The 25,201-nt window shown below is 44.7% G+C and overlaps 1 protein-coding gene across 1 annotated transcript in view; it reads right to left on the reverse strand.

Moving 5' to 3' along the window:
• Window positions 1–25,201, reverse strand: part of AMOT (angiomotin) — a 75,895-nt gene that overhangs the window by 24,970 nt on the left and 25,724 nt on the right. Inside the window, exons 4-8 of the mRNA XM_067471686.1 lie at window positions 24,411–24,909; window positions 20,660–20,804; window positions 16,180–16,272; window positions 14,783–14,928; window positions 2,368–2,517 (exon numbers count right to left, since the gene is read on the reverse strand). Coding sequence (XP_067327787.1) covers window positions 2,368–2,517; window positions 14,783–14,928; window positions 16,180–16,272; window positions 20,660–20,804; window positions 24,411–24,909 — 1,033 coding nt within the window. The remainder of the gene's footprint in view (window positions 1–2,367; window positions 2,518–14,782; window positions 14,929–16,179; window positions 16,273–20,659; window positions 20,805–24,410; window positions 24,910–25,201) is intronic.

Raw genomic sequence — 25,201 nt, forward strand, 5'->3', positions numbered from 1 at the left:
ATGGTCCAGTAGCATTCTCTCCTGATGTTTCGCCTGCATCTGTGGCATGCGTCTTCAGAGGTTTGTTCAGAGGTGAGGCAGGTACAATGTGTGTGCTGAGCAAAATTTTGGGAAATGTAGTTCAGGGCAGGGCGTTTTGCATTCTCTGGAATGTTGATCCTTGTCGTCCCAAACTACATTTCCCAGAATCCTGTGCTCTCTGAGTCTCTTTCCCAGCTCACTCAGCTCATCCTGCCCTGCTACTTTCCTCTCCTCTCATACACACACACACACCTGTGGAATGATGTCCAAGGTGGGAGAAAGAACCCTTCTCTGTTCGACACAACCAGAAACTACATTTACAGCCTGGAAAGCTCACAGAAACCCAGAAACTACATTTCTCCGGCATCTACCAATTCACAGCAGGGTCATGGAGAGTCTACAGCAGGGGTCCTCAAACTTTTTAAACAGAGGGCTGCAAAACCATATATATATACACAAACACACACATCTATGCATATACACACACAAAACGCATACACAGAAAGGGGGAAAGAAGGAAGGAAAGAAAGAAGGAGGGAGAGAAGGAGGCAAAGAAGGAGAGAAGGAGAGAAAGAAGGGTAAAGAAGGAAGGCGAGAAGGAGGGAGAGAAAGAGAAAGAAAGAGGGAAAGAAGGGGGGAAGGAGAGAAAGAAGGGTAGAGAAGAAAGAAATAAAGAGGGAAAGAAGGAGGGAAGGAAAGAAAGAAGGGTAGAGAATGAAGGAAGGGGAGAAGGAGGGAAAGAAAGAAAGGGGAAGGAGAGAAAGAAGGAAAGAAAGAAGGGTAGAGAAGGAAGGAAGGAGAGAAGGAAAGGGAAAGAAGGAGGGAAGGAAAGAAAGAAGGGTAGAGAATGAAGGAAGGGGAGAAGGAGGGAAAGAAAGAAAGGGGAAGGAGAGAAAGAAGGAAAGAAAGAAGGGTGGAGAAGGAAGGAAGGAGAGAAGGAAAGAGGGAAAGAAGGAGGGAAGGAAAGAAAGAAGGGTAGAGAATGAAGGAAGGGGAGAAGGAGGGAAAGAAAGAAAGGGGAAGGAGAGAAAGAAGGAAAGGAAGAAGGGTAGAGAAGGAAGGAAGGAGAGAAGGAAAGGGAAAGAAGGAGGGAAGGAAACAAAGAAGGGTAGAGAATGAAGGAAGGGGAGAAGGAGGGAAAGAAAGAAAGGGGAAGGAGAGAAAGAAGGAAAGAAAGAAGGGTAGAGAAGGAAGGAAGGAGAGAAGGAAAGGGAAAGAAGGAGGGAAGGAAAGAAAGAAGGGTAGAGAATGAAGGAAGGGGAGAAGGAGGGAAAGAAAGAAAGGGGAAGGAGAGAAAGAAGGAAAGAAAGAAGGGTAGAGAAGGAAGGAAGGAGAGAAGGAAAGAGGGAAAGAAGGAGGGAAGGAAAGAAAGAAGGGTAGAGAATGAAGGAAGGGGAGAAGGAGGGAAAGAAAGAAAGGGGAAGGAGAGAAAGAAGGAAAGGAAGAAGGGTAGAGAAGGAAGGAAGGAGAGATGGAAAGGGAAAGAAGGAGGGAAGGAAACAAAGAAGGGTAGAGAATGAAGGAAGGGGAGAAGGAGGGAAAGAAAGAAAGGGGAAGGAGAGAAAGAAGGAAAGAAAGAAGGGTAGAGAAGGAAGGAAGGAGAGAAGGAAAGGGAAAGAAGGAGGGAAGGAAACAAAGAAGGGTAGAGAATGAAGGAAGGGGAGAAGGAAGGAGAGAAAGAAAGAAAGAGGGAAGGGGGGAAGAAGGGGAAAGAAAGAAAGAAGGGTAGAGAAGGAAGGAAGGAGAGAAGGAAAGAGGGAAAGAAGGAGGGAAGGAAAGAAAGAAGGGTAGAGAATGAAGGAAGGAGAGAAGGAGGGAGAGAAAGAAAAAAGGGAAAGAAGAAGGGGAAAAGGAGGGAAGGAGAGAAAGAAGGAAAGAAAGAAAGAAAGAAGAGTAGAGATTGAAGGAAGGAGAGAAGGAGGGGGAGAGAGGGAAAGAAGGAGGGAAGGAGAAAAGGAAAGAAAGAAAGGTAGAGAAGGAAGGAGAGAAGGAACAAAAAAGAGAAAGAGGGTGGGAAGGAAGGAAAGAGACAAGGAAGGATGGAACCAAAGAGAGAACATCAGGAGAGAATGCTTCTGGAACACATCCATACAGCCCAAAATCAAAGATGATGTCTGTGTGTGTGTGTGTGTGTGTGTGAAGGGAGGGGGTTCTTGCCCAGCAGAGGAGGAGGAGGAGGAGGAGGAGGGTCTTGGCGGATAAATGCCCTCGGGGGGCCGGATCTTAGTTTGGGGACCCCTGGTCTACAGTATATATGCCATTGTTTATGATGGGGCTTGAGCATCTACAGGTTGGTTCTGGAACCAAACAACAACAAAAACAACAACAACCCCCTGCCCGCCTTACCTGCTGCATCCGGAGAGACTCCAGCTCCCTCTCCAGCCGAGTCCGGAGTCGGTGTTCCAGCTGTTCCCGTTTTTCGCAGGCCGCCTGCAGCTGGACCAGCGCCTGCTGCATCTTCTCAACCTTCTCAACATACACCTGCTTCTTCTTCAGCTATAAGGAAAGAAAGAAATACAAACAGGGTGTCAGTCTGGCTTGGCACCGAGACACATTCCCATGACGTTCTCTGGCTTCGGCATTTGGGAGAGAATTCTAGGAAACGTAGTTTGGGAAGGCAAGGAGCCTTATGCCAGAGAGGCAGCCTCTCTCTTCGTAATCTAAAGAGGAATGGCAGCCTTCTCAGAATTCTGAAAAATGTAGTTTAGGGCAGGGCAACAGGCTCTCCGAAGCTCTAGGTGCTCTTACTGCCTATTACAGGGGAAACCAGCTGATCTCTAATCCATCTAAAACACAGACATGTGCCTTTCACCTTAAGAACAGTCAAGCATCCCTGGCACAACCTGGGGATCACAACCAGACACAGTGAAGACATCTGCCCTTGCGCTATGCTACTCTGCTGCTGAGTACGCATGCCCAGTGTGGAACACATCTCACCACACTATGGTGAGATCTGGCCGGGGTGGTCCATGCCTTGGTCGCCTCTAGATTGGACTACTGTAATGCGCTGTACGTGGGGCTGCCCTTGAAAACGGCTCGGAAATTTCAACTGGTCCAATGGGCGGCGGCCAGGTTGTTAACTGGTGCTCCGTACAGAGAGAGGTCAACCCTCCTGTTTAAGGAGTTCCATTGGCTGCCGTTCATTTTCCGGTCCCAATTCAAGGTGCAGGTGCTTACCTACACAGCCCTAAACGGTTTGAGACATGCCTATCTGTGTGACCGCATCTCCATATACGAACCCACACGATCCCTCCGATCATCCCTCCGATCAACAAGCCCTATGAGGAGCGGCTTAAGGAGCTGGGCATGTTTAGCCTGAAGAAGAGAAGGCTGAGAGGAGATATGATAGCCATGTTTAAATATGTGAGAGGAAGCCACAGGAAGGAGGGAGCAGGCTTGTTTTCTGCTTCCCTGGAGACTAGGATGCAATGGAACAATGGCTTCAAACTACAAGAGAGGAGATTCGATTTGAACATGAGGAAGAACTTCCTGACTGTGAGAGCCGTTCAGCAGTGGAACTCTCTGCCCCGGAGTGTGGTGGAGGCTCCTTCTTTGGAAGCTTTTAAGCAGGGGCTGGATGGCCATCTGTCAGGGGTGATTTGAATGCAATATTCCTGCTTCTTGGCAGAATGGGGTTGGACTGGATGTCCCAGGAGGTCTCTTCCAACTCTAGGATTCTATGATTCTATGATTCCATGATCTGCCCTTGTGCTATGCTACTCTGCTGCTGAGTATGCATGCCCAGTGTGGAACACATCTCACCACGCTAAAACAGTGGATGTGGCTCTTAATGAAACATGCCTCATTATCACAGGGTGCCTGCGCCCTACACCACTGGAGAAATTACACTGCTTAGCCGGTATTGCACCACCTGACATCTGCCGGGAAGTAGCAGTCAATAGTGAAGGGACCAAGGCAGAGACATCTCCAGCTCATCCCCTGTTTGGGTATCAGCCAGCATGCCAATGACTTAAATCAAGAAATAGTTTTCTTAGATCTACAGAGACACTAGCTGGAACACCTCAGCAAGCGAGAGTCCAAAAGTGGCAGGCTCAAACCTAGAACTTGATACCAAATGAGAGACTCCCCCCTGGGCACACAGAAAACTGGGCGACTTGGAAGGCACTGAACAGACTGCGCTCTGGCACCACGAGATGCAGAGCCAACCTCAAGAAATGCGGCCACAAAGTGGAGTCCTCGACATGCGAGTGGGGAGAAGAGCAAACCACTGACCACCTGCTGCAATGCACCCTGAGCCCTGCCACATGCACAAGGGAGGACCTTCTTGCAGAAGCACTGCAAGTGGCCAGATACTGGTCAAAGGACATTTAATCAACTACCAAACTTGCAAATTTTGTATTTTGTCTGTTTGTTTTGTTCTGTTAGAAATGTAATACAATTGTCTGGTTGCCCTGACACGACAAATAAATAAATTGAATGAGTTTTGAAACATTTTTTTCCAGCTTTATTGAGTGCATCAGGTGTACGTATCTCATCCCTCTCGGTCTCAACTGCAATGCAAACAGCGCGAAAAATCCACTGCTTCTCTGCCGTTCCGATTGTGGCGGCTTGCAGCCTCGTTCCGTCCAGAGTTGCTCCCTTCTCCTCAGCAGATGGGTTTGATTAACATCATCCAAAGTCTGAGCATGTTTCTGGAAGTGGAAACAGCTTTCTCGAAGGCTGCCAAGACTCAGCAGGGGAGTTTGGGGGAAGAGGCGCCGCGTGGCTGACGTCCCTCCTTTCTCCGCTGTCCGGCATTCCTTTGCTTTTGGGGAAAACACCCCACAAAGAGTTAGGAGGGGGATTTGTAGTTTTAAAAGCCTTCTCTGCAAAAGGAGAGGTATCTCACTCAACCAAGGATTCCAAAGCATTCCACCATGGCAGTTCAAAGTGGTATCTGGAACCCCAGGTCTCGGCGGTGGTCGGGAGAGCTTTTGCACAATTAAAACTTGTGCGCCAGTTGCGCCTGTACCTTGGGAAGTCTGATCTGGCCACAGTGGTCCATGCTCTCGTTATATCCCAAATAGATTACTGCAACGCACTCTACGTGGGGTTGCCTTTGAAGACTGTTCAGAAACCTCAATTAGTCCAGTGAGCGGCAGCCAGATTACTCACCGGAGCGTCATACAGGGAACATACCACCCCTCTATTGTGTCAGCTCCACTGGCTGCCGATCCAGTTCCAAGCACAATTCAAAGTGCTGGTCTTGACCTACAAAACCCTATATGGTTCCGGCCCAGCGTATCTGGCCTAACGCATCTGCTTCTACGTCCTGCCTCGGAGTTTAAGATCTTCTGGGGAAGCACTGCTCTTGGCCCCACCTCTATCACAAGTGAGATTGGTGGGGACGAGGAGCAGGGCCTTCTCGGTGGTGGCCCCTCACCTGTGGAACTCACTCCCTGGGGAAATTAGGTCATCGACATCCCTCCTCTCCTTTAGAAGGAAATTAAAAACATGGATTTGGGGACCAGGCCTTCAGGTAATCTGGTGGATAGATAAGGGACAAGCGACGACTAGAATTGATGGATTGGACAATGTGGAATTTGAATTTACGGACTCTGAGCTGGTAAACGTTGAGCACTAGATTGTTTTTAGGGATTGTGATGTATAATGGATTGTTTAAATTGTTTTAATTACTGTTTATATGTTTTATTTCTATCTTGTTGTTGTGCCGGCATCAAATTGTGCCTTTTTGTAAGGCACCCTGAGTCCCCCTCGGGGGTTGAGAAGGGCGGGTTAGAAGTGCAAGAAATAAATAAATAAATAATCTACAATGTAAATACACCCTAGGGCAGTGTTTCTCAACCTTCCTAATGCCGTGACCCCTTTAATACAGTTCTTCATGTTGTGGTGACCCCCAACCATAAAATTATTTTTGTTGCTCCTTCACAACTGTAATTTTGCTACTGTTATGGATCGTCATGTAAATATCCGATATGCAGGATGTATTTTCATTCACTGGACTACATGTGGCAGAAATACCCGAAATGCCCAAATTTGAATACTGGTGGGGTTGGGAGGGGGGATTTATTTTGTCATTTGGGAGTTGTAGTTATGCTTGAAATTTCTCTCTGAGTGATATGACAATCGTCCTGAATCAATCTGTCAACCTTTTGCTTGTGAAACTCGGTGGTTGCTGTCACAGGACTTCCAACTCCAACTGCAAACTACTCCAACCAGAGAAATCAGCCATAGCAGAGCACCTGATGAACCAACCTGGACACAGCATATTATTTGAGAACACAGAAGTGCTGGACCACTCTCACAACCAACATGTCAGACTACACAGAGAAGCCATTGAAATCCACAAGCATGTGGACAATTTCAACAGAAAGGAGGAAACCATGAAAATGAACAAAATCTGGCTACCAGTATTAAAAAACTCAAAAATTACAGCAGCAAAACAACAGAGGGGAAACAAACAGGCACATGAAATCACTCTCAACAAAAGATTCCCCCCAGGCGCTTCCAAGCCATTGAATGCAAATCAAGGTGATCAGCTGAAACATTCACAGCTAGCCCCAGCAAACAAAAGTCCTTTGTCTCACCCTGGTCATTCCACAGATATATAAACCCATTTTTCCTAGTTCCAACAGACCTCATTACCTCTGAGGATGCTTGCCATAGATGCAGGCGAAACGTCAGGAGAAAAATTGCCTCCAGAACATGGCCATATAGCCCGGAAAAACCTACAACAACCCATGGATAGTGGCCATGAAAGCCTTCGACAATACGTCCAACTCTTTGTTTGTCATGCAATTCAGATGTTCCCACCTGAATCAATCTGTCAACCTTTTGCTTGTGAAACTCGGTGGTTGCTGTCACAGGACGTCCAACTCTTTGTTTGTCATGCAAGTCAGATGTTCCCACCTGAATCAATCTGTCAACCTTTTGCTTGTGAAACTCGGTGGTTGCTGTCACAGGACGTCCAACTCTTTGTCATGCAAGTCAGATGTTCCCACCTGAATCAATATGTCAGCCTTTTGCTTATGAAACTCGGTGGTTGCTGTCACAGGACGTCCAACTCTTTGTTTGTCATGCAAGTCAGATGTTCCCACCTGAATCAATCTGTCAACCTTTTGCTTGTGAAACTCGGTGGTTGCTGTCACAGGACATCCAACTCTTTGTTTGTCATGCAAGTCAGATGTTCCCAACTGAATCAATATGTCAGCCTTTTGCTTATGAAACTCGGTGGTTGCTGTCATAGGACATCCAACTCTTTGTTTGTCATGCAAGTCAGATGTTCCCACCTGCATCAATCTGTCAACCTTTTGCTTATGAAACTCGGTGGTTGCTGTCACAGGACATCCAACTCTTTGTTTGTCATGCAAGTCAGATGTTCCCACCTGAATCAATCTGTCAACCTTTTGCTTGTGAAACTCGGTGGTTGCTGTCACAGGACGTCCAACTCTTTGTTTGTCATGCAAGTCAGATGTTCCCAACTGAATCAATATGTCAGCCTTTTGCTTATGAAACTCGGTGGTTGCTGTCACAGGACGTCCAACTCTTTGTTTGTCATGCAAGTCAGATGTTCCCACTTGAATCAATCTGTCAGCCTTTTGCTTATGAAACTCGGTGGTTGCTGTCACAGGACATCCAACTCTTTGTTTGTCATGCAAGTCAGATGTTCCCACCTGAATCAATCTGTCAACCTTTTGCTTGTGAAACTCGGTGGTTGCTGTCACAGGACGTCCAACTCTTTGTTTGTCATGCAAGTCAGATGTTCCCAACTGAATCAATATGTCAGCCTTTTGCTTATGAAACTCGGTGGTTGCTGTCACAGGACATCCAACTCTTTGTTTGTCATGCAAGTCAGATGTTCCCACTTGAATCAATCTGTCAGCCTTTTGCTTATGAAACTCGGTGGTTGCTGTCACAGGACATCCAACTCTTTGTTTGTCATGCAAGTCAGATGTTCCCACCTGAATCAATCTGTCAACCTTTTGCTTGTGAAACTCGGTGGTTGCTGTCACAGGACGTCCAACTCTTTGTTTGTCATGCAAGTCAGATGTTCCCAACTGAATCAATATGTCAGCCTTTTGTTTATGAAACTCGGTGGTTGCTGTCACAGGACATCCAACTCTTTGTTTGTCATGCAAGTCAGATGTTCCCACCTGAATCAATCTGTCAACCTTTTGCTTGTGAAACTCGGTGGTTGCTGTCACAGGACGTCCAACTCTTTGTTTGTCATGCAAGTCAGATGTTCCCAACTGAATCAATATGTCAGCCTTTTGCTTATGAAACTCGGTGGTTGCTGTCACAGGACATCCAACTCTTTGTTTGTCATGCAAGTCAGATGTTCCCACTTGAATCAATCTGTCAGCCTTTTGCTTATGAAACTCGGTGGTTGCTGTCACAGGACATCCAACTCTTTGTTTGTCATGCAAGTCAGATGTTCCCACCTGAATCAATCTGTCAACCTTTTGCTTGTGAAACTCGGTGGTTGCTGTCACAGGACGTCCAACTCTTTGTTTGTCATGCAAGTCAGATGTTCCCAACTGAATCAATATGTCAGCCTTTTGCTTATGAAACTCGGTGGTTGCTGTCACAGGACATCCAACTCTTTGTTTGTCATGCAAGTCAGATGTTCCCACTTGAATCAATCTGTCAGCCTTTTGCTTATGAAACTCGGTGGTTGCTGTCACAGGACATCCAACTCTTTGTTTGTCATGCAAGTCAGATGTTCCCACCTGAATCAATCTGTCAACCTTTTGCTTGTGAAACTCGGTGGTTGCTGTCACAGGACGTCCAACTCTTTGTTTGTCATGCAAGTCAGATGTTCCCACTTGAATCAATCTGTCAGCCTTTTGCTTATGAAACTCGGTGGTTGCTGTCACAGGACATCCAACTCTTTGTTTGTCATGCAAGTCAGATGTTCCCACCTGAATCAATCTGTCAACCTTTTGCTTGTGAAACTCGGTGGTTGCTGTCACAGGACGTCCAACTCTTTGTTTGTCATGCAAGTCAGATGTTCCCAACTGAATCAATATGTCAGCCTTTTGCTTATGAAACTCGGTGGTTGCTGTCACAGGACATCCAACTCTTTGTTTGTCATGCAAGTCAGATGTTCCCACTTGAATCAATCTGTCAGCCTTTTGCTTATGAAACTCGGTGGTTGCTGTCACAGGACATCCAACTCTTTGTTTGTCATGCAAGTCAGATGTTCCCACCTGAATCAATCTGTCAACCTTTTGCTTGTGAAACTCGGTGGTTGCTGTCACAGGACGTCCAACTCTTTGTTTGTCATGCAAGTCAGATGTTCCCACTTGAATCAATCTGTCAGCCTTTTGCTTATGAAACTCGGTGGTTGCTGTCACAGGACATCCAACTCTTTGTTTGTCATGCAAGTCAGATGTTCCCACCTGAATCAATCTGTCAACCTTTTGCTTGTGAAACTCGGTGGTTGCTGTCACAGGACGTCCAACTCTTTGTTTGTCATGCAAGTCAGATGTTCCCAACTGAATCAATATGTCAGCCTTTTGCTTATGAAACTCGGTGGTTGCTGTCACAGGACATCCAACTCTTTGTTTGTCATGCAAGTCAGATGTTCCCACTTGAATCAATCTGTCAGCCTTTTGCTTATGAAACTCGGTGGTTGCTGTCACAGGACATCCAACTCTTTGTTTGTCATGCAAGTCAGATGTTCCCACCTGAATCAATCTGTCAACCTTTTGCTTGTGAAACTCGGTGGTTGCTGTCACAGGACGTCCAACTCTTTGTTTGTCATGCAAGTCAGATGTTCCCAACTGAATCAATATGTCAGCCTTTTGCTTATGAAACTCGGTGGTTGCTGTCACAGGACATCCAACTCTTTGTTTGTCATGCAAGTCAGATGTTCCCACTTGAATCAATCTGTCAGCCTTTTGCTTATGAAACTCGGTGGTTGCTGTCACAGGACATCCAACTCTTTGTTTGTCATGCAAGTCAGATGTTCCCCCCTGAATCAATCTGTCAACCCGATCTGGTTTGCGATCGACCAGAAGGACCTCTGTCTTGTTGAGATTGATCCTCAGCTTGTTCCTCCTCATCCAGACAGCCACAGTGGCCAGGCACTCGTCTAGCACTCGAGGGGCTTCCTTGGAGTTAGGTGGAAAAGAGTAGTAGAGTAGTAGAGATGGCACCCAACTCCAAAACTCCGGATGACCTCTCCCAGCGGTTTCATGTAGATGTTAAAAAGCATGGGAGATAAAATAGAGCCTTGCGGGACCCCACAGGTCTGAGCCAGGGGTCTGAGCAGGCGTCTCCCAGCTTCACCATCTGGGATCGACCCTTGGAGGCACGACATAACCATGCCTCCAAGACCCATCCCGGAGAGTCGTCTCAGAAGGATACCATGATCGATGGTATCGAAAGCCGCTGAGATGTCCAAGAGAACCAACAGAGTCACACTCCCCCTGTCCAGCTCTCTGCGGAGGTCATCCACCAAGGCGACCAAAGCCGTCTCGGTGCCGTGACCAGGCCTGAAGCCAGACTGTGACTGGTCCAGGTAGTTGATGTCCTCCAGAAAGCCCTGGAGCTGGGAGGCAACCACCCGCTCCAGCACCTTGCCCAAAACAGGAAGGTTGGAGATTGGTCTGTAGTTGCTCAGCACTGTGGAGTCAAGGGAAGCCTTTTTCAGGAGTAGTCGAACCTGGAACCTGCTTCTGGAACATGGCCACACAGCCTGGGAAACTCACAACAACCCAGTTGTTATTTTTGTTTGTTTGTTTGTTTCCATCCCGCTTTTATCTCAATTGAGACAAAAAACAAAACTCCGAAAAAAACTCCAGCTACAGAGATACAACTATATGCCACACACACATCTCCAAATGCAGAATTCAATCCATTTCTTTAAAGTCAATCAAGGATCTCAGGTCAATAATATATACTTTTAACTCTAGAGATCTAAAACACAGACATGTGCCTTTCACCTCAAGAACAGACAAGCATCCCGAGCTCTGAGGATTATTACCTGGGAAAGAATCCCACTCAAGCATTGCAGTGCACCCAAATACCTGGGAGTCACTCTGGACCGTGCTCTGACCTACAAGAAGCACTGCCTGAACATCAAGCAAAAAGTGGGTGCTGGAAACAATATCATACGAAAGCTGACTGGCACAACCTGGGGATCACAACCAGATACAGTGAAGACATCTGCCCTTGCGCTGTGCTACTCTGCTGCTGAGTATGCATGCCCAGTGTGGAACACATCTCACCACGCTAAAACAGTGGATGTGGCTCTTAATGAGACATGCCGCATTATCACTGGGTGTCTGTGCCCTACACCACTGGAGAAATTACACTGCTTAGCCGGTATTGCACCACCTGACATCCGCCGGGAAGTGGCAGCCAATAGGGAAAGGACCAAGGCAGAGACATCTCCAGCTCATCCCCTGTTTGGGTATCAGCCAGCACGTCAACGACTTAAATCTAGAAATAGTTTTCTAAGATCTACAGAGACACTCGCTGGAGCACCTCAGCAAGCGAGAGTCCAAAAGTGGCAGGCTCAAACCCAGAACCTCAATCAATGGCTGATACCAAATGAGAGACTCCCCCCTGAGCACACAGAGGACTGGGCGACTTGGAAGGCGCTGAACAGACTGCGCTCTGGCACCACGAGATGCAGAGCCAACCTTCAGAAATGGGGCTACAAAGTGGAATCCTCGACATGCGAGTGTGGAGAGGAGCAAACCACTGACCACCTGCTGCAATGCAATCTGAGTCCCACCACATGCACAATGGAGGACCTCCATGAGGCAACACCAGAGGCACTCCAAGTGGCCAGATACTGGTCAAAGGACATTTAACCAGCTACCAAACTCACAAGTTTTGTATTTGTCTGTTTGTTTGCTTTGTTCTGTTAGAAATGTAATATAATGGACTGGTCGCTCTGACACGACAAATAAATAAACTCTAGAGATATGGGAATTTTGCAAAGCCCGTTCCCAAACAAGGCGCCTCTGTGCCTGAACCGCCTCGAGTGCCAAGCCCATCTCGGTTACGCTTTCCGCTTACGACCGAGTCCTTTTCTGTTTGCTTGTTTTAAAATAAAAAGTTACAACCCTCAAAAACCACCTCTGGAAAATTACTCCCAGACCAAAATGGAGAGTTAAGTAAGGAAAGCAGTTGCAAAACAACCCAGCTGTTTTCCTGTCGCTGCAAATGAGCCGATGCTTTGGAATCACCGCGCTTGCAGACCCAGCTTTCTCTCCTGATTCCTTCGATCCAGGGAGCGTCTTAGCTCTTCAATATATATACACACACTAGATGTGCCCTGCCAAGCGTTGCTGTGGCCTATAGTAAATCTTTTCAAAGTAGAGGTAGATATCTGGAGTATTATGAAAGAGAGGTACCTACCTATTCCTTCCCCCCTTTTCTCCCCCTTTCTCTCCTTTCTTCCTTCTCTACCTCTTTCTTTCTTTCTTTCTTTCCTTCCTTCTTTCGCTCCTTGGTTTCATCCTTCTCTCTTTCCTTCATTCCCTCCCCCTTTCTTCCTTTCCCTCCTTCCTTCCTTCCCATCTTTCCTTCTCCTCTTCCTTCTCTATCTCTTTCCTTCCTTCCCCCTTTTTCTTTCTCTTCTGCTGTCTCTCTTTTCTTCCTTCTCTTTCCTTCCCTCCCTCTTTCTCTACATCTTCCCCCTTCCTTCACTCCCTCTTTTCTTCCTTCATTCCCTTTTTTCTTTCCTTCTCTCCTTCCTTCTTTCTCTCCTTCCTTCTTTCCCCTTTTTCTTTCCCTCCCTCTTTTTCTCATTTCTTCCTTCTCTACCTCTTTCCTTCCTTCCCCCTTTTACTTTCTCTTCTGCTGTCTCTCTTTTCTTCCTTCTCTCTTTCCTTCCCTCCCTCTTTCTCTACATCGTCCCCCTTCCTTCACTCCCTCTTTCCTTCCTTCCTTCCCTTTTTTTCTTTCCTCCTCTCCTTCCTTCTTTCCCCTTTTTCTTTCCCTCCTTCTTTCTCTCATTTCTTCCTTCTCTACCTCTTTCCTTCCTCCCCCCCTTTTCTTTCTCTTCTGCTGTCTCTCTTTTCTTCCTTCTCTCTTTCCTTCCCTCCCTCTTTCTCTACATCGTCCCCCTTCCTTCACTCCCTCTTTCCTTCCTTCCTTCCCTTTTTTTCTTTCCTCCTCTCCTTCCTTCTTTCCCCTTTTTCTTTCCCTCCTTCTTTCTCTCATTTCTTCCTTCTCTACCTCTTTCCTTCCTCCCCCCCTTTTCTTTCTCTTCTGCTGTCTCTCTTTTCTTCCTTCTCTCTTTCCTTCCCTCCCTCTTTCTCTACATTTTCCCCCTTCCTTCACTCCCTCTTTCCTTCCTTCATTCCCTTTTTTCTTTCCTCCTCTCCTTCCTTCTTTCCCCTTTTTCTTTTCCTCCCTCTTTCTCTCATTTCTTCCTTCTCTACCTCTTTCCTTCCTTCCCCCTTTTACTTTCTCTTCTGCTGTCTCTCTTTTCTTCCTTCTCTCTTTCCTTCCCTCCCTCTTTCTCTACATCGTCCCCCTTCCTTCACTCCCTCTTTCCTTCCTTCATTCCTTTTTTTCTTTCCTTCTCTCCTTCCTTCCTTCTCTCCTTCCTTCTTTCCCCTTTTTCTTTCCCTCCCTCTTTCTCTCATTTCTTCCTTCTCTACCTCTTTCCTTCCTTCCCCCTTATTCTTTCTCTTCTGCTCTCTCTCTTTCCTTCCTTCTCTCTAACCTTCCCTCCCTTTTTCTCTACATCTTCCCCCTTCCTTCACTCCCTCTTTTCTTCCTTCATTCCCTTTTTTCTTTCCTTCTCTCCTTCCTTCTTTCTCTCCTTCCTTCTTTCCCCTTTTTCTTTCCCTCCCTCTTTTTCTCATTTCTTCCTTCTCTACCTCTTTCCTTCCTTCCCCCTTTTACTTTCTCTTCTGCTGTCTCTCTTTTCTTCCTTCTCTCTTTCCTTCCCTCCCTCTTTCTCTACATCGTCCCCCTTCCTTCACTCCCTCTTTCCTTCCTTCCTTCCCTTTTTTTCTTTCCTCCTCTCCTTCCTTCTTTCCCCTTTTTCTTTCCCTCCCTCTTTCTCTCATTTCTTCCTTCTCTACCTCTTTCCTTCCTTCCCCCTTTTTCTTTCTCTTCTGCTGTCTCTCTTATATTTCCTTCCATCTTTCCTTTTCTTCTTCCTTCTTTCTCTTACTTTCCTTCCTTCCCCCTTTTTCTTTACCTCCCTTTCTCTTTCTTCCTTCTTTCCTTTCTTCCTGTCTTTCCTTCTCTATCTCTTTCCTTCCTCTCCCTCTTTTTCTTTCTCTTCTGCTGTCTCTTTTTTCCTTCCTTCTCTCTTTCCTGCTTTCCTTCCCTCCCTTTCTCTACGGGAAGGGGGGCGGGGCTTGGAGGGGGCGGGGTTTGGAGGGGAAGAAGGAGGGGGAGGAGGGATGGATTTGGACAGGGCGGGAAGGGGCGGGGCTTGGAGGGGAAGAAGAAGGAGGTAAGATTGGGGCGTGGTGTTGCGTGTGTGGGGTGGGGGAGTGAGCTGACGTGTTGTGGCGTGATCGTGCTGGGCGGGGCGAGGGAGGGAGGTGCGGAGGGTGTGTTGGCCGTTCGGCCATGTGCACGCGCACGCTGGGGACTTTGCGCCATTGCGCATGCTCTGTTGTTTTGTCCTTTTGTGAGTGTGTTGTTGTGTTGTTCAGTATTTTGATTCGATATGTTTGTACCTCGTGGGTTGAGGTATGTGCATGGGAATTTTGGTTAATTTTCGTTGGGGTTTTTTTGAGTTTTGCTGTCCCATTGGACGCCCCTTACAGATTTATAGATATAGATAATGAAATATTAATAATAATGGTAATGATACCTCTTCCTCCAGCTTGACCACCTTGGCCTGAGCGTTGTTGAGCGCCTGGTCGCGGATCTCGATGTGCCGCCGCTGCTCTTCATTCGCGGAACGGACCCCCACAAGCTCCACCTCCAGCTTCTCCTTCTCCCTCTGGGTCTCTTTATCTGCCCAAAGGAATAGAAGAGAATAGCTTTCTTGCACAACACAAATGCCTTCCCCAGCACACATCACAAAAACAACACCTCCATGCCTCCACAGTCCCACGACCAAGGCTCAATCCCCAATGCCACATCAACGCGAAGCTATGGAGTTCAACATAGCCACAGCTCTAGGATAGAAGTCCAGAAGGTAGAAGAGGCAACAAGGGGGTTGGCTACTCTTGATCTCATCCTAACAAATGCGGAGGACCTGATCGATGCGGTTGAAGTGGTCGGATCCCTAGGGGCAAGTGACCATGTGCTCCTGCAATTCGAGGTACAAAGGAAGGCCGAAACGAAGACAAGTCAAACCCGCATTTTGGACTTTAGGAGAGCCAATTTTCAAAAAATGAAGGAAACGCTGAGCAGCATTCCGTGGACACAGATACTAAAAGATAAGGGAGTTACGTATGGATGGGAATTTCTCAAGAGTGAAATACTCAAAGCACAATTGCAAACTGTGCCAACAAAGAGAAAAAATAGGACAAGTGCAAAGAAGCCAGAATGGATGTCCAAAGAACTTCTAACTGTGCTAAAACACAAAAGAGACATGCACAAGAAGTGGAAAAAGGGAGAAATCACCAAAGAAGAATTCAAACAAATAGCCAACACCTGTAGGGAAAAGGTCCGCAAGGCTAAAGCACAAAACAAGCTCAGGCTTGCCAGGGACATTAAAAACAATAAAAAGGCTTCTTTTCTTATGTCAGTAGAAAAAAGAAAAACAAGGAGGCAATAGGACCTCTTCGAGGAGAAGATGGGGCGATGCTGACAGGGGATAGGGAAAAGGCAGAACTACTTAATGCCTTCTTTGCCTCGGTCTTCTCACTAAAAGAAAGTCATCTTCAATCTCAGCAAGATGGAGTGGATGAGGGATTAGAGGACATCCAATCCCAAATTGGGAAACAAGTCATCCTTTTTTTCTGTCACAGGACAACTCTTTGATTCTATGATTCTATGACCTGCTTCTGACACAATATGGCCTCTTTGGGACATTTTCGAGGTCCTTCTTGCAGAAGTTGATAGTGAAAGCCAACTGGATGGGTGAACCTTGGGATATCTTGAAGCTCCAGCTGCAAGTCTTAGCATTGTATTTACTCTTCTGTGAATTGCTTTGAATGCAAAACGTTATTACATGAAACGTAGTATACATTCCGCCCTCCACCTCTGCTGCGTACAGGGATACATAGAGTTGTTAGTGTGAGAGTGACTTGGACTCACTTTGTGCAAAGAGCTGGGAGATGGTTTTCCGGTTGTCTTCAGAGCCTTCAAATTCTTTCTCCGCCAGCTGCTTGTTGGCTGTATCCATGCGCTCTGCAAGGAAAGCCAAGGGATATTTAAGTACTGCACATACTTGAGTATAAGCCAAGTTTTTCAGCCCTTTTTAATACTTGAGTCAAGGTTTGGTTCATCTCTGCCTCTGTAAAGGCAGAGCCCTGGCATTGTGACATGGACACAATTTCAGCCAGATAGACTGGTTGAGTATAAGCCAAGTTTTCCAGATCTTTTTAATACTTGAGTCAAGGTTTGGTTCATCTCTGCCTCTGTAAAGGCAGAGCCCTGGCATTGAGACATGGACACAATTTCAGCCAGATAGACTGGTTGAGTATAAGCCAAGTTTTTCAGCCCTTTTTAATACTTGAGTCAAGGTTTGGTTCATCTCTGCCTCTGTAAAGGCAGAGCCCTGGCATTGTGACATGGACACAATTTCAGCCAGATAGACTGGTTGAGTATAAGCCAAGTTTTTCAGCCCTTGTTAATACTTGAGTCAAGGTTTGGTTCATCTCTGCCTCTGTAAAGGCAGAGCCCTGGCATTGTGACATGGACACAATTTCAGCCAGATAGACTGGTTGAGTATAAGCCAAGTTTTCCAGCCCTTTTTAATACTTGAGTCAAGGTTTGGTTCATCTCTGCCTCTGTAAAGGCAGAGCCCTGGCATTGGGACATGGACACAATTTCAGCCAGATAGACTGGTTGAGTATAAGCCAAGTTTTTCAGCCCTTTTTAATACTTGAGTCAAGGTTATTTATTATTTTACTCTGTTATTATTATGATTTTATTGCATTTATTATTTTACTCTATTTATTATTGTTGTTACTACATTTATTATTTAACTCGATTTTTATTGTTGCACTTATTATTTTACTCTGTTATTATTTCATTTACATTATTTTACTCTATTTATTATTATTACGTTTATTGTTTTACCTTATTGTTATTATTACATTTTTATTATACTCTCCTTATTATAGTTATTATTAAATTTATTATTTTACTCTATTATTATTTTTATTACATTTATTATTTTACTTTATTATAACTATTATTACATTCACTATTTTACTTTATTATAGCTATTAATACATGTATTATTTTACTCTATTATTATTTTATTACATTTATTATTTTACTTTATTATAACTTTTATTACATTTACTATTTTACTTTATTATAGTTATTATTAAATTTATTATTTTACTCTATTATTATTTTTATTACTTTTATTATTTTACTTTATGACTATTATTACATTTACTATTTTATTTTATTATAGTTATTATTAAATTTATTATTTTACTCTATTCATTATTATTATTGCATCTATTATTTTACTCTATTTATTATTATTATTATTACATTTATTGTTTTACTCTATTTATTATTATTACATTTATTATTTTAATCTATTTATTATAGTTATTATTGTATCAATAATTTAAACTTATTATTGTTATTATTCCATATATTATATTACTCTATTATTATTGCATTTATTATTTCACTCTATTATTATTACATTTCTTAGTTTACTTTTTATTATTATTACATTTATTATTTTAATCTATTATTATATTATATTTATTATTTTATTCTTCTTATTATTTCATGTATAATTTTACTCTATTTATTATTATTCCATTTATTATTTTACTCTATTATTATTTTTATTATTCCATATATTATTTTACTCTATTTATTATTAAATTTATTATTTTACTTTATTATTATTGTTATTATTACATATATTGCTTTACTCTATTTATTATTAAATTTATTATTTTACTCTATTATTATTATTACATATATTGTTTTAATCTATTATTATTATTTTTATTATTACACTTATTATTTTACTCTATTTATTATTATTACATTTATTATACTCTATTATTATTGTTATTATTCCATATATTGTTTCACTCTATTTATTATTCCATATATTATTTTACTCTATTATTATTGTTATTATTTCATTTATTATTTTACTCTATTTATTATTATTATTACATTTATTATTTTACTCTATTATTATTGGAAGGATATGTAAGCACATTTACATTGAAGAAGGTCAGAGGGTTATAAATAAATAAATATTATTATTATTATTATTATTATTACATTTATTATTATTATTATAAGCTGCAATAATACATGTTCCAAATCTTTCTCCTCCAGATGTTGGAGCTTTGGTTCCTCAGATTCCTGACCACCGGCCAAGAGAAAGGCAGCCAAAGATTGAGAGACGTGGCTCAAAGGGACTCTCGCGGGAACACAACTCCCATTTCAACATCTTTCTAATGAAGGCTTCTAGGATCCCAGAGCACTGAGCCATGGCAGTGGAAAAGGTGCCAAACTGGATCAATTCAACAGTGTAGAGGTTTTATTTATTTTTTACTAGTTGTACTCGCCACGCGTTGCTGTGGCCAACCTTCCCCCCTTCTTTTCTCTTCTTTCTCTTTCTTTCTTTCTCTCTCTCATTCCTTCCTTCCCTCCTTCCTTCTTTCCTCCCTCCCTTTTTTAATTCCTTCCCTTCCTTCCATCCTTCCTTCTCTCCTTCCTTCCCTTTCTTTCTCTCATTCCTTCCTTCCCTCCCTCTTTTCTTCCTTCCTTCCTTCTTTCTTTCCTCCCTCCCTTCCTTTTTAATTCCTCCTTTCCTTTCTTTTCCTTTTCCTTTCTTTCTTTCTCTCCTTCCTTCCCTTTCTTTCTCTCATTCCTTCCTTCCCTCCCTCTTTTCTTCCTTCCTTCCTTCTTTCTTTCCTCCCTCCCTTCCTTTTTAATTCCTCCTTTCCTTTCTTTTCCTTTTCCTTTCTTTCTTTCTCTCCTTCCTTCCCTTTCTTTCTCTCATTCCTTCCTTCCCTCCCTCTTTTCTTCCTTCCTTCCTTCTTTCTTTTCTCCCTCCCTTCCTTTTTAATTCCTCCTTTCCTTTCTTTTCCTTTCTTTCTTTCTCTCCTTCCTTCCCTTTCTTTCTCTCATTCCTTCCTTCCTCTTTTCTTCCTTCCTTCCTTCTTTCTTCCCTCCCTTTTTAATTCCTCCTTTCCTTTCCTTCTTTCCTTCTTTCCTTCTTTCTTTCTTTCTTTCTCTCCTTCCTTCCCTTTCTTTCTTTCTCTCATTCCTTCCCTCTCTCTTTTCTTCCTTCCTTCCTTCCTTCCTTCCTTCCTTCCTTCCTTCCTTCCCTTTCTTTCTTTCTTTCTTTCTCTCACTCATTCCTTCCTTCCCTCCCTCTTTTCTTCCTTCCTTCTTTCCTCCCTCCCTCCCTTTTTTAATTCCTCCTTTCCTTTCCCCTTTCTTTCTTTCTTTCTCTCATTCCTTCCTTCCCTCCCTCTTTTCTTCCTCCCTTCTTTAATTCATCCCTTCCCTTCCTTCTTTCTTTCTTTCTCTCTCTCTCTCTCTCTCTCATTCCTTTCCCTCCCTCCCTCTCTCTTTTCTTTCCTTCCTTCCTTCCTTCCTTCCTTCCTTCCTTCCTTCTTTCCTCCCTCCCTTTTTAATTCCTTTCTCTCTCTCTCTCTCTTTCTTTCCTCCCTTCCTTTTTTAATTCCTCCTTTCCTTTTCTTTTTCTTTCTTTCTTTCTCTCATTCCTTCCTTCCCTCCTTCTTTTCTTCCTTCCTTCCTCCCTCCCTCCCTTCTTTAATTCTTTCCTCCCTCCCTCCCTCCTTCCCTTCCCTTCCTTCCTTCTTTCTTTTTTTCTTTCTTTCTCTCTCTCTCTCTCTCTCTCTCATTCCTTCCCTCCCTCCTTCTTTTCTTCCTTCCTCTCTTCTTCCCTTCTTTAATTCTTTCCTTCCTTCCTTCCTCCTTCCCTTCCCTCTTTCTCTCTCTCTCTCTCCTTCCTTCCTTCCTTCCTTCCTTCCTTCCTTCCTTCCTTCCTTCCTTCCTTCCTTCCTTCTCTTCTTCTTCCCTTCCATCCTCGCTCCACCTTTTCTTTCCCTTCCTCTTTCTCCCATTTCTTCCTCCTCTACCTATTCTTGGACTGCAACTCCCAGCAGTCCTCCTGATCTATCTACCTACCTACCTACCTACCTACCTACCTACCTACCTACCTATCTCTATCTAATCTATCTATCTGGAGGATTGCTCCAGCAGACAAGAGTCCTTTGCCCCACCCTGGTCATTCCACAGATATATAAACCCCTTTTCCTACTTCCAACAGACCTCACTACCTCTGAGGATGCTTGCCATAGATGCAGGCGAAATGTCAGGAGAAAATGCCTTTAGAACATGGCCATATAGCCCAAAAAAACCTACAACAACCCTTTGTCCACCATGTTTTGCTATGGATGTGCAATTTTTGGGAAGCAATGTATAACAAAAACACAAAAGGGTTGGAAAAACAGACTTGGGAGAGGGAAAAGATCTCGACATCACGCTACTCACGCTCTTCATTCAACCACAGTGTTTAAACTGAACAAGGAAATTGGTTTATAACCTCGGAGATCCCGGTTGAAGTCATGAAGCCTCCGGATTTCGCCTTCCAGCTTGTTCCGCATGGCCTTTTCCAGGGTTTCCCGCTTGGAGGACGACTTCTCCAGGTTTTTGTAGGCCTCCGAAACTTGCTGGATTTCCGTTTCCAACTAAGATACACAAAACAGAAAAACCATGTCTGTAAGTCTGCAAATTGTAAGCATAACGGCCAGGTGTGGGGGGCTGAAAGGTGGCATTTCTAGGCACCTATACACCAGGTATTGTTTCCAAATGATGCCCTTGAGCATATGAAGAGTGCTAAATGGATCACAGAATCAAAGAGTCGGAAGAGACCTCCTGGGCCATCATCCAGTCCAACCCCATTCTGCCAAGAAGCAGGAATATTGCATTCAAATCACCCCTGACAGATGGCCATCCAGCCTCTGTTTCAAAGCTTCCAAAGAAGGAGCCTCCACCACACTCCGGGGCAGAGAGTTCCCTACAGGTGTTGGCTATTTGTTTGAATTCTTCTTTGGTGATTTCTCCCTTTTTCCACTTCTTGTGCATGTCTCTTTTGTGTTTTAGCACAGTTAGAAGTTCTTTGGACATCCATTCTGGCTTCTTTACACTTGTCCTATTTTTTCTCTTTGTTGGCACAGTTTGCAATTGCGCCTTGAGTATTTCCACTGCTGAACGGCTCTCACAGTCAGGAAGTTCTTCCTCATGTTCAGATGGAATCTCCTCTCTTGTAGTTTCAAGCCATTGTTTCACGTCCTAGTCTCCAGGGAAGCAGAAAACAAGCTTGCTCCCTCCTCCTCCCTGTGGCTTCCTCTCACATATTTATCCATGGCCCTCATCATGTCTCCTCTCATCCTTCTCTTCTTTAGGCTAAACATGCCCAGCTCCTTAAGCCGCTCCTCATAGGGCTTGTTCTCCAGACCCTTGATCATTTTAGTTGCCCACTTTGTCCTAGTTTCCAACAGACCTCACAACCTCTGAGGATGCCTGCTATAAATACGGGTGAAACGTCAAGAGAGAATAAATAAATAAATAAATAAAGAATAATAATAATAATGCTTTATTTAAGTCTCTTCTGCTATGTTTTCCAGTATTTTTATGAGTGATGGTCACTCGATGGCCTGATAGGTGTATTGTGTCCAAATTTGGTGTCAATTCGTCCAGTGGTTTTTGAGTTATGTTCGTTCCACAAACTAACACTACATTTTTATTTATATAGATTCTATTATTATTCTATTATTATAGTTTGAAGCCATTTCTCTCTCCTCCCTGTGACTTCCTCTCACATATTGATACATGGCTATCATATCTCCTCTCAGCCTTCTCTTCTTCAGGCTAAACATGCCCAGCTCCTTAAGCCGCTCCTCATAGGGCTTGTTCTCCAGACCCTTGATCATTTTAGTCGCCCTCCTCTGGACACATTCCAGCTTGTCAACATCTCTCTTGAATTGTGGTGCCCAGAATTGGACACAATATTCCAGGTAAAGTGGTCTAACCAAAGCGGAATAGAGCATGGGGAGCATGACTTCCCTAGATCTAGACACTAGGCTCCTCTTGATGCAGGCCAACATCCCATTGGCTTTTTTGCCAAGACATCACATTGTTGGCTCATGTCTAACTTGTTGTCCACGAAGACTCCAAAGTCTTTTTCACACGTACTGCTCTTGAGCCAGGCATTGTCAGGAGATGTGTCTGCAAGGGGTGTGCAGTTTTTTTGTTAGTCCTCGTAAATCGGATCAAATTTGTTCAATTACAAGAAAATATCCGATATGTGAGTGTGTGCTGTGCCAAAACCTTTCCCAAAATTTTTCTGTTTGCATTTTGTAAAGCTTGGAAGCCTCCCAAAGTGAGTTTCATGTTCAACACAAGGAAGCAAAGCAAAGCAAAAAAAAAAAAAAAGCCAATGGGATTTTGGCCTGCATCAATAGGAGCATAGTGTCTAGATCTAGGGAAGTCATGCTCCCCATGCTCTATTCCGCTTTGGTTAGACCACTTTACCTGGAATATTGTGTCCAATTCTGGGCACCACAATTCAAGAGAGAGATTGACAAGCTGGAATGTGTCCAGAGGAGGGCGACTAAAATGATCAAGGGTCTGGAGAACAAGCCCTATGAGGAGCGGCTTCAGGAGCTGGGCATGTTTAGCCTGAAGAAGAGAAGGCTGAGAGGAGATATGATAGCCATGAGAGGAGATATAATGGCACCAGGACTGTGACACCTGCTGGAACGCCCCAGCAAGTGAGAGTCCAAAAGTGGCAGGCTCAAACCCAGAATCTAATATCAAATACCGGCTAAGCACTGGGATTGTGGGCACCGGGACTGTGGCACAGCTGGCTGAGTGTCAGCTGCATTAAGATCACTCTGACCAAAAGGTCATGAGTTCGAAACCAGCCCGGGTTGGAGAGGGTTTCCAACCAATTATGTGTAGCCTGTTGTCGACCTTTGCAACCTGAAAGACAGTGGCATCTGTCAAGTAGGAAAATTAGGTACCACCTTAAAGTGTGAGGAGGCTAAATTAACTGATTTATGAGGCCATAAAGAAGACTCCAGCGGGGAAGCATGCGGGGAATGCGGAAGTGCTTCATCAGTGTCGCAGATGGACAAGGAAAGCGACAGCTCCCCTGGTGGCCAGAAAAGTTAAATAGCCTCTGTGTATGTCTGTATATGTTTGTATGTCAAAACTGGCATTGAATGTTTGCCATATATGTGTACACTGTAATCCGCCCTGAGTCCCTGCGGGGTGAGAAAAAGGGTGGAATAGAAAAGCTGTAAATAAATAATAAATAAATGTATAAATATGTGAGAGGAAGCCACAGGGAGGAGGGAGCAAGCTTGTTTTCTGCTTCCTTGGAGACTAGGATGCGGAGCAATGGCTTCAAACTACAAGAGAGGAGATTCCATCTGAACATGAGGAAGAACTTCCTGACTGTGAGAGCCGTTCAGCAGTGGAACTCTCTGCCCCGGAGTGTGGTGGAGGCTCCTTCTTTGGAAGCTTTGAAACAGAGGCTGGATGGCCATCTGTCAGGGGTGATTTGAATGCAATATTCCTGCTTCTTGGCAGAATGGGGTTGGACTGGATGGCCCAGGAGATGTCTTCCAGCTCTAGGATTCTATCAATACAAAAGCACCCCCCCCCCCCCCCCGAACTGCCTGTCATTTTACTACTGTTATAATTCGTAATGTAAATATCTGATATGCAGGATGTATTTTCATTCACTGGACTAAATTGAGCACAAATATCTAATATACCCAAATGTGAATGCTAGTGGGGTTGGGGGGAGGAGGGTTGATTTTGTAATTTAGGAGTTGTACTTGCTGGGATTTATAGTTCACTTATAATCAGAAGCGGCCCTAGGTAATTTTCGACGGTAAGCAAACAGTATTTTGGCGCCCCCACCCCCCCACCCCAACCAATCACTGATATATATTTTCTGTTCGTCATGGGAGTTCTGTGTGCCATATTTGGTTCCATTCCATCATTGGTGGAGTTCAGAATTTACGATTCACTGGCGGAAGTCGTAAGGAAGATGGCGGACGCGGCTTCGATATGGCAAAAACACTTCCGGGTTGCCAAAACGCGTCGATATCGCTTCAAAAGGAAATTTATTTATGATTTCATTACGAGTTACGAAACTTACGACTTGGATCAACCAACCCTACTTACTAGATTATCTGGACAGAGTGCGGTTTATGAAGCAAAGGTGTTTCAGGGCTCTAGTGCAACAATCGCAATATAAATGTGTATACACAAGCGCCTACCTTCTGCAGCCGGGCCACTTTTTCGTAGCAGCCGTCCAGCTCCTGGCGCAGGGAGCGGTTCTCCTCGGAGAGGATCTCCACCATCTGCTGCGCCCGAGAGACGATGGCGAAGGGGTCCACCGGCACCGGCTGGTATGGGGAGGGCGCTGGTGGGGGCCGCGGGAGCCCCGAGTACGAGTCCCCCGGCTGGTGGTGCTGCTGCTGGTGGTGTTGCTGTTGGTGGTGGTGTTGTTGCTGCTGCTGGTGGCAGAGGCGGAAGAGGTCTCCTTGGTGGAGCTGGCCTGCAAGGAAGAGGGGCTGGGCACCGGGGGGTGGTGAGGGAAAGGCAAAGGGGTCCCCGTGGCTGGGGGTGGGGGGCTGCTGCGAGGGGGAGAGGCGGGACGAGGGGGGCAGCGACTGGAGCAGCGACAGGGAGCCCAAGGAGGTCAACGAGGAGGTTGGGCTGTGATGGTGCGGGGGGCGGCCCGGAGGAGGCAGCAAGGGGAAGTCCTGGTTCTGCCTGCAGGGGACAAGGAAGAAGGAACAGTATCGTCATCAGCATCACCCAAGGGCTATCTCTTTAAAACAACAACAACTAAAAACCTTCTTCTGCTCTCAAGCATCTAGAGAGGAGCATGCATAGAATATCTAGCACAAACATTATGGGACAGAAATGGCTTCTTACTTTGGCTACGTTGGCTTTTCAATATTATACCTTTACTAGCTGTACCTGGCATACCTTGCTGTGGCCAACCTTCCCTTCCTCTTTCTCTCCTTCCTTCCCTTTTTTTCTTTCCTTCTCTCCCGTTTTT

Source organism: Anolis sagrei, chromosome 10 (genome assembly GCF_037176765.1).
Source record: "Anolis sagrei isolate rAnoSag1 chromosome 10, rAnoSag1.mat, whole genome shotgun sequence".
Taxonomy (NCBI): Eukaryota; Metazoa; Chordata; class Lepidosauria; order Squamata; family Dactyloidae; genus Anolis; species Anolis sagrei.